At 42.3% G+C, this 11,623-nt stretch overlaps 1 protein-coding gene across 2 annotated transcripts in view; it reads right to left on the bottom strand.

Moving 5' to 3' along the window:
* Window positions 1–913: 913 nt before the first annotated feature.
* sptbn2 (spectrin, beta, non-erythrocytic 2) overlaps window positions 914–11,623 on the bottom strand; it is a 31,018-nt gene continuing 20,308 nt past the window's right edge. Inside the window, exons 23-39 of one of the 2 annotated variants that reach the window (XM_079172127.1) lie at window positions 11,337–11,561; window positions 11,133–11,222; window positions 10,690–10,968; window positions 10,469–10,599; window positions 10,144–10,348; window positions 9,657–10,031; window positions 9,316–9,560; window positions 9,072–9,210; window positions 8,832–8,916; window positions 8,174–8,370; window positions 7,877–8,001; window positions 7,703–7,778; window positions 6,549–6,626; window positions 5,429–5,601; window positions 5,182–5,355; window positions 4,962–5,004; window positions 914–4,861 (exon numbers count right to left, since the gene is read on the bottom strand). In XM_079172127.1, coding sequence (XP_079028253.1) covers window positions 4,649–4,861; window positions 4,962–5,004; window positions 5,182–5,355; window positions 5,429–5,601; window positions 6,549–6,626; window positions 7,703–7,778; window positions 7,877–8,001; window positions 8,174–8,370; window positions 8,832–8,916; window positions 9,072–9,210; window positions 9,316–9,560; window positions 9,657–10,031; window positions 10,144–10,348; window positions 10,469–10,599; window positions 10,690–10,968; window positions 11,133–11,222; window positions 11,337–11,561 — 2,853 coding nt within the window. In that variant the 3' untranslated portion in view covers window positions 914–4,648. The remainder of the gene's footprint in view (window positions 4,862–4,961; window positions 5,005–5,181; window positions 5,356–5,428; window positions 5,602–6,548; window positions 6,627–7,702; window positions 7,779–7,876; window positions 8,002–8,173; window positions 8,371–8,831; window positions 8,917–9,071; window positions 9,211–9,315; window positions 9,561–9,656; window positions 10,032–10,143; window positions 10,349–10,468; window positions 10,600–10,689; window positions 10,969–11,132; window positions 11,223–11,336; window positions 11,562–11,623) is intronic. The other variant, XM_079172126.1, reaches the window with a different exon arrangement.

Here is an 11,623-nt window from a genome sequence, read left to right as displayed (position 1 = left end):
AGCAACATCCTCTACACCCAACAACTATACAGTATTTCACATGTGCTGTAGTAAAATGTGAACACAGAGAAGAATGATACTCTTTATTTTCAAATTATGATCCAATTCTGCTCTCTTGTAGCAGACATGAATTGTTTTATGTATTTACTTGCACCAACAGGCTGACAAACTAAAGGATTCTCATAAAGGTTTCCTTAACTTGTCATCTTTCTGTAGTGTGTGCATCAAACTGCTGTATTGTTTTCATGAGAATTTCTATGCAGAGGAAAGAAATTCATTCTTCCTCTAATCTAAAAATAACATGCAGAACGGTACATTGTTGTGATAGCACATGACGTCATTGGTGTTGATCAAACAATGAAATAAATATAATTGGAAGTTAAAGCCTTTGTTTGTTATGTATGATCTAAAAACAACTATTTGTTCATGTTAATTTTGCTCATTTGGTCTCGAGTCCAGGGGAACTTCACTAATTTAACACACAGGATTCAGTTTACTCATCATGGGGAGTACTACTTATCCTGTGAAAATACAGTATTTGTATAATGTCTTCTGTAGCTCTGGAATGAGCTTTCCAAAGTATGAAAAACATAACCCCGCCTAACAAACTGATGGTGCAGGATTAATGAGGCAAGAGTCTAATGAAAGACACTATTAAGTTGCATTATGGGCAATGTAAGATCTAAATATCAGGATATCTCTGATATTGATTCTTAACCTAGAACAATACTGAATTGCACCAGGGACAATGTTTTCTGTAAAATACTTATAACAATACAGTTTACTGTGAAAACTTGACTTTATCTCTCTCTCTCTTGTGCGCCGAACAGAATAAAAGCTGGTGCCGTGGATAACCTTTTTATCATAAAACAAACCCCAAACAATATCATGATTTTGATTAAACCATGTTTTATTATTCCTAATATTAGATGTAGATACACAAGTCAACAAACATTATTTTCGATTTGTAATGAAAATGCTCCACAGCACACTGACATCGTGTGGAAGGGTCTGGTATTACAGACACGTACCTGAAAATGGACAGCAGTTATAATGTTTGCAATAAGTTGCATTAGTAACAGTAGTAGTAATAGTAACAACAGTAGCAATAATGATTATAATAGCAATTAATAATAGTAGTGGTATTAACAACTCTGAATTACAGAGGAAGGAACAGACATTCGTCAAAAGTAATGAGAAATGAAGGTAGGAGGACAGGCTTATCAAATGCTGCAAGACAGACCACCGGATGAAAGAATACAAGCTCCCACTAGACAGCAAGTATCCTGCCTTCTTCTAAAAAAAAGGAAGCTCAAATTGTCACCAGTCTGATTTCACCCATATCTAATACAAGTAAAAGTTGTTGTTGTTTCTCTTCATTAAGTACTCCATTGTTACAAGTACTCTCATTACCAAAAACGTGTCTCTTTGACATCAATAATACATTACGTCCCATGTTCTGGTCAAAGCTCACCAGTGGCACAATGCTATTTTAAAAAGGATGCAGTATGCAACATCGAATCACAGCCAGCTGAGGACATATCCACAAAACTGGATTGCCAGGGTCATTCTGCATTCATTATACAGTACAGTATTAATGTGTGAGCGTGTGTGAAAGAGAAAGTTTTGTGTACAGTATGTCAAGTAACGCGAAATATTTTTGCTTCTCATGACCAATTTGGCCAAACTAATTTGAATCATTCACATTCAAATGAGCCGATAAGAAAATACACTGTGTGACCTTTAGACATCGAGACCCGAACATCAACCGAACGCCGCGTCTGATGTCCAGAGCAGAGAAAAGGTAGCAATGATCACTAGAAACAGCTCATCCACTGGGGAACAATGACTCCTCCATTCGAAAATTGTGCACAATGTACGTCAACTGCATTGGCTCACTTATGTATGCAATGACCTTATTGACTCGGTTCCCATGATCGTAGCTTTGTTTAAGGACACTCAAACTGGGAGCCGGGTCACCCACCCGAGATACAAAACCCCACTGACGGAGACAAGGCAGTCGGTTTGAGACCAGGTGCTGTCAAGCTGTTCAATAGTCTCAAAGTGGATGTTCACACATTTCTCATCTCTGGCTTCGGGGGGTCTTTGAGCAATAGATCACTGGTTCCACGTTCATTTGGGACTGCAAGATAAGGCCAACCCGTTTAAACTGCAACCAGTTTATTTCCAGCTGTTTTGTGTTGTCACAGCAGTTTGGTGTGACATTCCTGTGGACTTCAAGCCCTCCAAGACATGTTATATACACATCCAGGCAATTACCAGCTTTAACGAGTTACTTTCAAATGTGAAATAAATGACAAAATAATTGATTACTTGAAACCTACTTGAAATAATTCATAAAACTCTTAAAATTCATTTAATTGTCGTCCTGTAACTTCTTGTGGCATTTTGGCAGTTAGAAAGATAAATTAAAACTTGGATTTAAGTGACTGACCAACAGTTAATCAATGTATATAAAATGTCACTACTGCCTACAGTCTCACAAAATGCTGTAAATGCCTTTATCGTTTCAAACATGTACCATATTTAAGGAGACTAAATAAAACACCGATCATATTTTGTACATTAACTATATTGGATTGCCATGATCTGGTTTCAGATTACTGTAAATGCCAATTACACAGAATTAGTTGCTCTCCGACCCTGAATATGAAGTGATCTCACGTTTTCAGAGTACATCGACACAGAAGAGAATACATGGCAACGATGACACACATACAAGTATAAACCTCCATGAAGTCACGCCACATATGCAAGAGCACAAAGCTCGTCTTCGAGACAATTTAGGACTCTTCCCTCTCTGCCAGTTAGTGAGCATGGTTACTGTAATTCATGTTGTACCTGCATACGTAATCCACCGACATACATTAGATCATTGCCACAGGGCACATTTTTTTTTAACATTCCTGTCTTCGTACTACGAAAGCTTCCTTAAAAGACTGTTCGAATGGAGGGTGGGTTTGTAAAAAGGGGGGGTTCAGTGTATCTGTAGTGGGTTCAAGTAAGGCTCAATACACCCGTCTGTCATGTAGCACATAAGCCGCATTCTTCACTGCCGAGCAAATATCACTTCCGCAGCCCTCACTTCACTCAATGAGACCTGTCCAGCTGTCCCATCTGACCTCGCTTGCATCCCCTCGGTCTGCCACAGAGAATGTGCTTCAGCTTCTTATCTACAAACAGCCCCCATGCCATCACACCAGTAGATAGGAGAGAGAACAGATATAGATATTAGAAGACTAAAACAAAAAAGAATTAAACCGTCTTGTGGAACTCCATTGGTAATGTCAGCTCACATATAATAAAAACCAGAAGCAAAGAAAAGCTAATTTTATGAAATCATTCCAGTAATATTATTTTGTGTTTGTGTCTGGTTTTTGTCTGCGTTTTGCGTACCGAAAAGCAGCATTCATCTGGCCACGTTTGATCAGGAATAACTTAAAACGTGCAAAGTCCACAGCACCACAACTCACACCCACACACGCACGCACGCACACACACACACACACTAGAAAACTAATCTTCTCTGCTTTGTACAGAAAAAATAAAGTTGAAAATCAAGCAGGAAAGACCACTCAAAAGAAATGATCAAATACAGGCAAAATTAGAGACAAAATAAAAAATTAAACCACTTATTAAATATATATATATATTATTTTCCCAATGAAACTTGTGATCACTTACTGCACACTTCTAAAATTTAATGAGCTTTTATTTTTTTCTCAAAACACCTCATCAACTGTCATTCCTAAAAAACAAAACAAAATATTACATACAAGGGCAAGCCCAACATTCTCCACTAATTTAACCAAAATTGTTTCTCTCCACAACAGTTATCATGAATATCTAATGGCAAATTAATTAGCTTGTTTTCTCAAACCAGCAATAGCAAAAGATAAATAATAATAATAATAATAATAATAATAGCAATAATAAATCGGTCAGGTTAATAACATCAATACCAAGTACAGAAAAAGAGACTGATGTGATCCTCCCACAAAGAGAGAGAGCGCTTTAAAGCGTGGAAATAAAACCAGTGCACCCCAGTGTGAAGCCACCATCCATTGTTTTATTAGTGACACGGCATCAAAAACGGCTCAGCTAGTCAAGACTCGTACTTACTGAGGCCTTTGTATTCCTTGCAGAACATCGGCCTTTGATGAAAAGTTTCCACCACGACCCAGTCAAGACTCACTGAAGAGAAAATATTCATTCTGAAGGAGGGCCGTTTTTTGGTGGATTGAAAGTGAACTGGTCCCGAATCCCTACTAATGCCAACCACAGCCGTTACTGACTTAGGCGGCCAATAAGCTCCGCTGGTTGGCTGAAATTGCCTGAATTTGGATGAGGGCTTTCATTGCTGGGTGCAGCTATAAATGTGAAATTATGAATTGGTTGAATGAAAAAGTAAATGACAGATAAAAACCGGCGTGGGAGAGAATAAGAGCGAAAGAAAAGAAACAAAGTTCTCTGTAAGCCACATACGATAGTAGCTGTCGACAAAATTCCTCGGGGGTCTGCACTGAGAGCAGTGCGTTTGTGTTACCTCTCTGTACTTTTGCTTTCTGACTGCTTCAGTTTGTTGAAATTTAGACAAATGTAGTTTCCAGCGATAACACAAAGTGTTCTATTTCTTCTTGCCAAAGAAGCTGAACCTCTTCTCGCGGTCCTTCTCTTTGCCGTCTTTGTTGCGCATGGTGACACCTCCGGCTTCGCCCGAGCCGGGGGAGATGGGAGGCATCGTCATGGCACGGCTGAGCACCCGCGGAGCTACGGGCGAGTCTGCCGACCCCGTTGGAATGGAGCTGACGATGGAACGGATCCAGGAGCTCATCTCGGCCTTTAAACAAAGAAAGAAAAACATTTATTATACTTCATTATCATCAAGCAAGGTCACGGCACACGCATAATTTGTATTGAACTATTTATTTGCATCTTACCTCATCCTTCGCCTGAAACAGGTACTCCTTTCCATCCCCTAGCCTGCAGACAGAGTGTTGATGATGTAAACCATTAGTCAAGCTATCAAGTCTACATCTCACTATTTCACCATCTTGGTATTTCTTCGCCTCTCATTGTATTTATAAAATCTAACAGGGTGGAAAACATACTCGATCGGGAATCCTTGTTCTGGGGGTTTTTAATTGCCTCTATTCTCACCTGAGCTTGAATACAAATCTCCTCTTCTTATAGCCGTGTGCTACCTCACACACAGCCTCTCCCAGGCTGATGGGTACCTCTCCGTGGTATGGAATGCCATTGCTAGCGCTCTTGCCGTCTTTATAGAAACCGAGACTTCCTTTCCTGAGGGCACAGTACACGTTCTGCCAGGATCTACAGGAACAAAGAAATAAGATCAGGACATTTGGTACAATATTCCTCTGACTTTTGTAGAAAGGTCACTCACCTAGTAGCTGCCTTTTTGCTGTGGGACTCCATCTCCTGCTTTCGACAGAGCATCCCCTCCATGGCATCTGGCTCTGCTCCACCTTTGCTCGGTAACGTGGCAGAAGGCTCGAGGCGAGAGGATGCCAGCCCACTGTCCCTGCCTGGTCCGTTCACCGAATCGGACTCAGAGCCCTGTGGTTCAAACCAGAACATGAATGGTGGGTGAGGAGGTAGAAAAAAAAAAAACATGGGACTGGATGGAAGCAGTGAGCAGCAAAGCAGCCATTCACAGCCAACACGTGAAAAGTCATGATGACGCTTGTTTTTGTCGGCACTGTATGATTACCTGAGATAAGTGTAGCCACATAAACACACAGTACACTGATATACAATTAAAATAACCCGCATGAATGCATGCTACACTGAACATGGATAGTTAAAATGTTAAAACATACTGAGGCAACCTGATATACCAATTTTGAAATGTAAACACTCTATAAATCAATAAATAATAACTACATTGCCAACACACAACCACAGACAAAAACATGAACACACAATTACAGTACAACTCTAAAGCCTTAAACCAGCCACATCTCTTAGATTAACTATTCTAGCTTTCATTTACTTTATGAATCTTAAATAAAAAATCCAAAGACTACAGGATGCCTCTTACAGTACTGAATTGTGACAGTAGAGGAACATTTTTTTTGCGCTGTTAAATGACGTTCACACTCATCACAGGAAGTGTACACATATGGGGAAAGACTAAAACAAGGTACACATAAATCAGCTTAGAACAGCTACAATCACCACCACAATAGCACATTTACAACTCCGAGCTTCACATTTACAGTAACTCTTGTCCTGGTCAATACGAGCACAGATACAACAGCAGACTGATCCATGAGACACAATCTGTTCATGAATCTGCATCATGCCTTTAAAAAACAGCAATGGGACTCATTCACGAAACATAAATAAATAAATAAATAAAGCAATGGTTTGCGTCTGTGATAGAGAGCGATGTGGCTTCTCAACAGAAGAAAAGAGGCACTGCTGCAGTTGACCAGGAGCTGAGCGGAGGCTGTGACGGGGGCGAGGGGAAGCTACAAAGCTGACCACGGCTTGGTACTCACACGCTCCGGCTGCTTTGGCTTACACACACGTTTAGGCTCTGATTTCTTTCCCACTGACAACGGTAGCGATAACGACTGCTGATAAAAACGCAATAAGAAATTGTTAAGAAGTCTCGTCTGCGGCAGGAACTTGAAAGTTAGAAACTGGGTTACACTTCTAGGGACTTTGTTCAGGCACATCACCGTTATGATGGGCTGCTCGTAAAAGCTGTCAACAGCTGTGTCCATAAACCGTCAAATTTATGAAGTTCCTTTTATACAGAAATGGCTCCATTTCTTTGACGGAGTCTTGGACATAAGTTTACTTCTGCTTTCATCTGCCAGTGAGGTTTTTTTACTAGGATAGTGTAACATGCATGGACGTTTACTGTGCCCTACTCAGATCCCAACCCCCTCCTCTACAGGTGCACCGTCCTATTGAATCAGGGTTCCTGAGGTGTTGGGTGAGTTTCTTCCTCTGAAAATCCCGGGCAGCACTGATTCTTTTCAGAAAAAGTGCTTCCACGTCACAAAATCATTTGTAGTGTGGACGTATCATCAACAACAGCTATAATCAAATCTTATACCAATCATAAAGTATTGCTCCATATATACTATTTCATAGGTATTTAGCTTTACTGGCTATTTTCTGGTAAAAACACAGATGATATATTTTAATTGGATAATAGCAATGTCACTATATAACAAAGGAATATGAGTCAAAAGAAGACTGTTGATTAGAGTAGAACAGACAGAGACAGGGACACACACTCAAATACAGTGATATATGTAGTGTAATGTACTCAAACTTTTATTTATTTATTTTAATAATATTCATTGTTTGCAACAAATTGTTGCCATGTTTTTTGCCAGTAATGTATTATTAAGAGATGTGGACATCTCATGCTAACATTAATGCAAATAACCAGTATTTATTATTCAGATATCTTTCTCTATTAAACTGTTTAACACAGATTGATTGAAGGAGTGACTTTCTTACAAATCCATGTCATAATGTAGGAGATGGGGCATGAAACATGGAAAGGACGGTACAGGACATTACATGCCAGAGCCCTGAGGTAGAAAATGACACTGGAAACCTGTTTTTTTAAAAATGACTCTGTTGCACCACAGAGCAGAAAGCCTGTAATGTTCCCAGGAACAAAAACACTCACCTGCGATGTGTCATTGTCGCTGTGAACTCCATTCACTGACACAGACTGATTGAGTGTAGTCTGGTCCAGACTGGTTCTGAGTAGGAGAGCGAGTGGAAAGCATGTTAATAAAAATATATTAAATTAATTGTACTATACATCAACACCGCTCTGCTCTAGTCCTCTTTGGTTTACCTGGCTGCAGAATCATGTACATGACTCTCTGTTTCAGATTGCGCCACTTCTGCTGGGGGTGGTGTAGGGGGTCGCCTTGCTCTCTCTTCTTCCTCTAGCCGCTTCTGGATCTCATGCTCCTCGAGCTGAAAAATGTAAAGTCAGTGGTGATAGCTAAACTTAACGCCACATGAGTGAGGAAGAAGAGTGGTGGACATCCTCTACCTGTACATACCAGGCCACTCAGAACTAACTCAAACCATTCTCAAATACACAGAAACATGTTGCTATGTGATGTAAGTCGTTCTTTTTAATTACCGTAGTAAGTTTCTCCAGCAGCACAAAGCGGTCTTCCCAGGCTGTAGCAAGTTTCTCAAAGGCCTCATGGCGCTTGATTAGGCTCTCTACCTCATCCACATTTGAGCCCAGCTCTGCTGCTCGCACCAGAGGTTCTTGCCCTGCCAACCAGGACTCTGCCACACAGGCGTCGCGTCCGAACTGCAACACCTCCAGCACTGCGATGCAGCGATAAGAGGCGCAGAAGACGGGAGAGAAAAACAAAAAGAAAGAGATAAGAGAGTGAACAAATACCGGGACATTGAGAAATACAGCATCAAGAACTATTAGCAATGAGTCGGGTACACATTTGGTCCATTTCAGACCACCAAATAAAAAATAAAAACATTAAAAAAAAAACTACGCAATTACCACCAATCAAATAGGTTTAAGCACACATGCCTTATAGAATGCTGTGTTGTGTTCCTTGTAGCATTTTGCCATTTACCTCACAAGTCTTAACAGGGAAGAATTCTGGATGCCATGATAACCTTCAAACTGGACGTACCTGTTTGTATTTGATCTGCAACCTTTACCCCGTAGCAACCACAACAAAGTAACCTCTGCATTTCATTTGCCATGGCACTACAAGCTTCAATGTGCCCTCATGCAGACTATACAACATGCAAAGCAGGCATACCTATTTGTAAATGGTCCATCTTGTCTTGCCACTTTTTGTTGATCTTCTCTCTCTTTTCCTGGAGCTGAGCCAGTTTCTCCCGGACCTGTGAATCAAAGAACATTCAGTGACGAGAAGACACGGGAAAAGATTGACTTTAAGCAATAACCCAAAAATGTTCCATTTTCACTCAGAGACTTTATTTTAAATATGCAATAATATGACTGCAGATAACAGTGAAAGTGACCCAGTGCACAGTACCTCATCAGTTGCATAGTGATTATTGTTGATAAGAGAATTTCCCATCTCAATACAGGCAGTAAAGCTGTCTGCCCTGGTCTCAATCTCTGACTTGATGTCCTGATGATTGGCAATGACCAGCCCTGCAGAAGACACATCCCTGGGACAACGGAGAGGAGAATGAGGTGAGATTTAATTATACTTGTCGCACTGATTATAACAGCATTCATTACCCGTAACTGGAAAACTAAGCATGAAATGTCACCTGGGGCTGTCGTGTGCGTCTATCTGCAGATTGACACCGTCCATCCAGAGCATCAGGTCCCGCACCATGTTGAAGAAACGGAACTTCTCCACAGTGTCCAGCAGGAGGAGCCTGCGGGCCTGACCGGCCTCAAGCAGGCCTTCCCAGGCAGAAGTCACAGCATGTTCACTCCTGTTAATGTCGTCTGCCTTCTCCCCAGCATAAGCCTTCTGCAGCCGTGCTGCATCATCTTGCACCTGGTTCACCTATGAGGTTAAAGTGGAAGAGGGGACATTCAGTTTTCTGTTCACATGGCTCTCTTGGAATCTCACATGAGAGCTCTTTATTAGCAGAGAGCGGACCTGTCCACTGAGGGCCTGGATGTCATTTTCGAAAGTGTTGTGCTGCCTGTGTAGATGCTGAACGGTGTTCAGATCACGGCCGAGGTCAGAAGGCAGCCCTTCCCTCTTCTCCTTAATACGTCCGAGCACCTCCATGGCATCCTGATGGAAGCGGTGCAACTCATAGGAGGCTGCTAACATTTGTGTGCGTGTGTCGATCAGCTCCAGCAGATCGGCCCAAGCCTCGTTCAACCCGTCTTTCCACTCAGCCACACTAGCGTTCTCAGGATGACCAGACTCAATCAGGTCATCCGCCAGCCCGTTTACACCATCTACACGCTCTTGGCCAATGTTGCTGGTGTCACGAGCAAACTCCCGGAACTTGTCCCTCAGCATCTGTAGAAAGAAAAATCAGGGCAGAAGTGGGAAACGTAATTAATTTCAGCTAAATTTCCCTGAGCTTCAGTGTCTCCAAAGTATTTGACGAAAAAAAAAAAGAAAAACTTACTGTGACATGTTCATAGTCCTGTCCTAGTTCATGGGAGCCAGCAACCACTTCCCTCTCAGCAATCCACTGTTCCAGGTCATCCACCTCCCGCTTCAGCTGGGTCAGCCGCTGTCTCTCCTGAAGTCGCCCACGACGCTCCTCGGCGAGGTCTTTCAACCCTGCATACAGTTTGTCCACTTGGGCTTGCCGTAAGGTGATTCTCTCGCTGTGTTCAGAAAAGAAAAGCAACACAGATCAGTGGGTTGTGGGTGGACAACTTCTTTCTTAAGAAGGCTTTGTGTCACAGTTGACACTTCAACATTTAGATCTATTTCTGTGTTCTTACCTCTCGGGGTGTTCGCCGTTGACCATGAGGCGGCTGCTGTTGGCTAGTTGGTGAATGGTTTGGGCGTAGTCTTCAAGTGCCTGTTCCAGGGTCTGGTGCTTCTTGACCATCACTAGTGCGCTTTGCTCATCCTGGGACACAAATGGGAATTTATATGATACTTTCTCAAGACAAAAGATTGTGAAAAAGCAGCACCAAGAGCAGTTTTTGTCCTGTCTTACCTTGGCTTTTTCCTCTGACATCATGTGTAGCTCTTGTTCTCCCATCCAGGCCTCCGCCTCCGCCGCATCAGCATAGAACTGCTGGGCGCGATTTGCCTCTATTAGACGGTCATGGCGCTTGTCTGTCTCGGCTATCAGCTGGTCCCAGAGGCCCCGCAGCTCAACGAGGCGCTCCTCTAGGACAGACTGTCTCTCACCATCTACCTGGCTCTGAGTCTGGCCTCGTCTATGGATGTCATCGATGCGAGGCTGGTGGCCCTGGATCTCCTTCTGCAATGTCTGATTCAGAAACAGAGAAGGTTTGGTTGGCATTTTCTGCATCTCACATTTGCCTTAGGTGTATATTCATTGAAAACGTTTAATAATTCAGAGGTAAGCCAGTTTTATCTTCCTTTAATTACCCTGCATTACAACAATTTAAACAATTTTTGTATTCACTGTACCTGGTTCTTCTTGATTAGCAGCTGTACGGTGGGCAGGTCTTTTCCATGATCCATGGAGTCCGCCAGGGGCATCCTCTCTTTCACCCAAAGCTGAGAGAAAAGTAGACGGGTAAATAAAACGTGAGCATCAGGCAAAACAGATGCAAGACAAACACAAAATGTTTACATCTAATTTTACACAATCAATCAGGTGATTCGACTCACAATTTCATCCTCCAGATCTCTGTTGAATTGATGAGCTTCTTTGGAGGCGAGTAGTCGCTGTCTCCTCAGTTGGAGAGGATCCTGAAGGTTGGAGAAGTTGTCAGTGACCCGCCTTTGCTGACCATCTACCTCAGCGATTCCAGCGTCTTCCTGGGACAGAGCCTGAGCCTGAGACTGAATGGACTGCACCTCCTTCTCTCTGACCTCCATCTGGTGCTCCAGCATCTACGCAGCGACAGTACAAAGATGTTAGAAGATATGACATTTGACAGTGCCACCACATGCGC

This window comes from Pholis gunnellus (genome assembly GCF_910591455.1).
Source record: "Pholis gunnellus genome assembly, chromosome: 13".
Taxonomy (NCBI): Eukaryota; Metazoa; Chordata; class Actinopteri; order Perciformes; family Pholidae; genus Pholis; species Pholis gunnellus.
The sequence above is the reverse complement of the archived record's forward strand: the minus strand, read 5'-3'. Positions and strand labels throughout refer to the sequence as shown.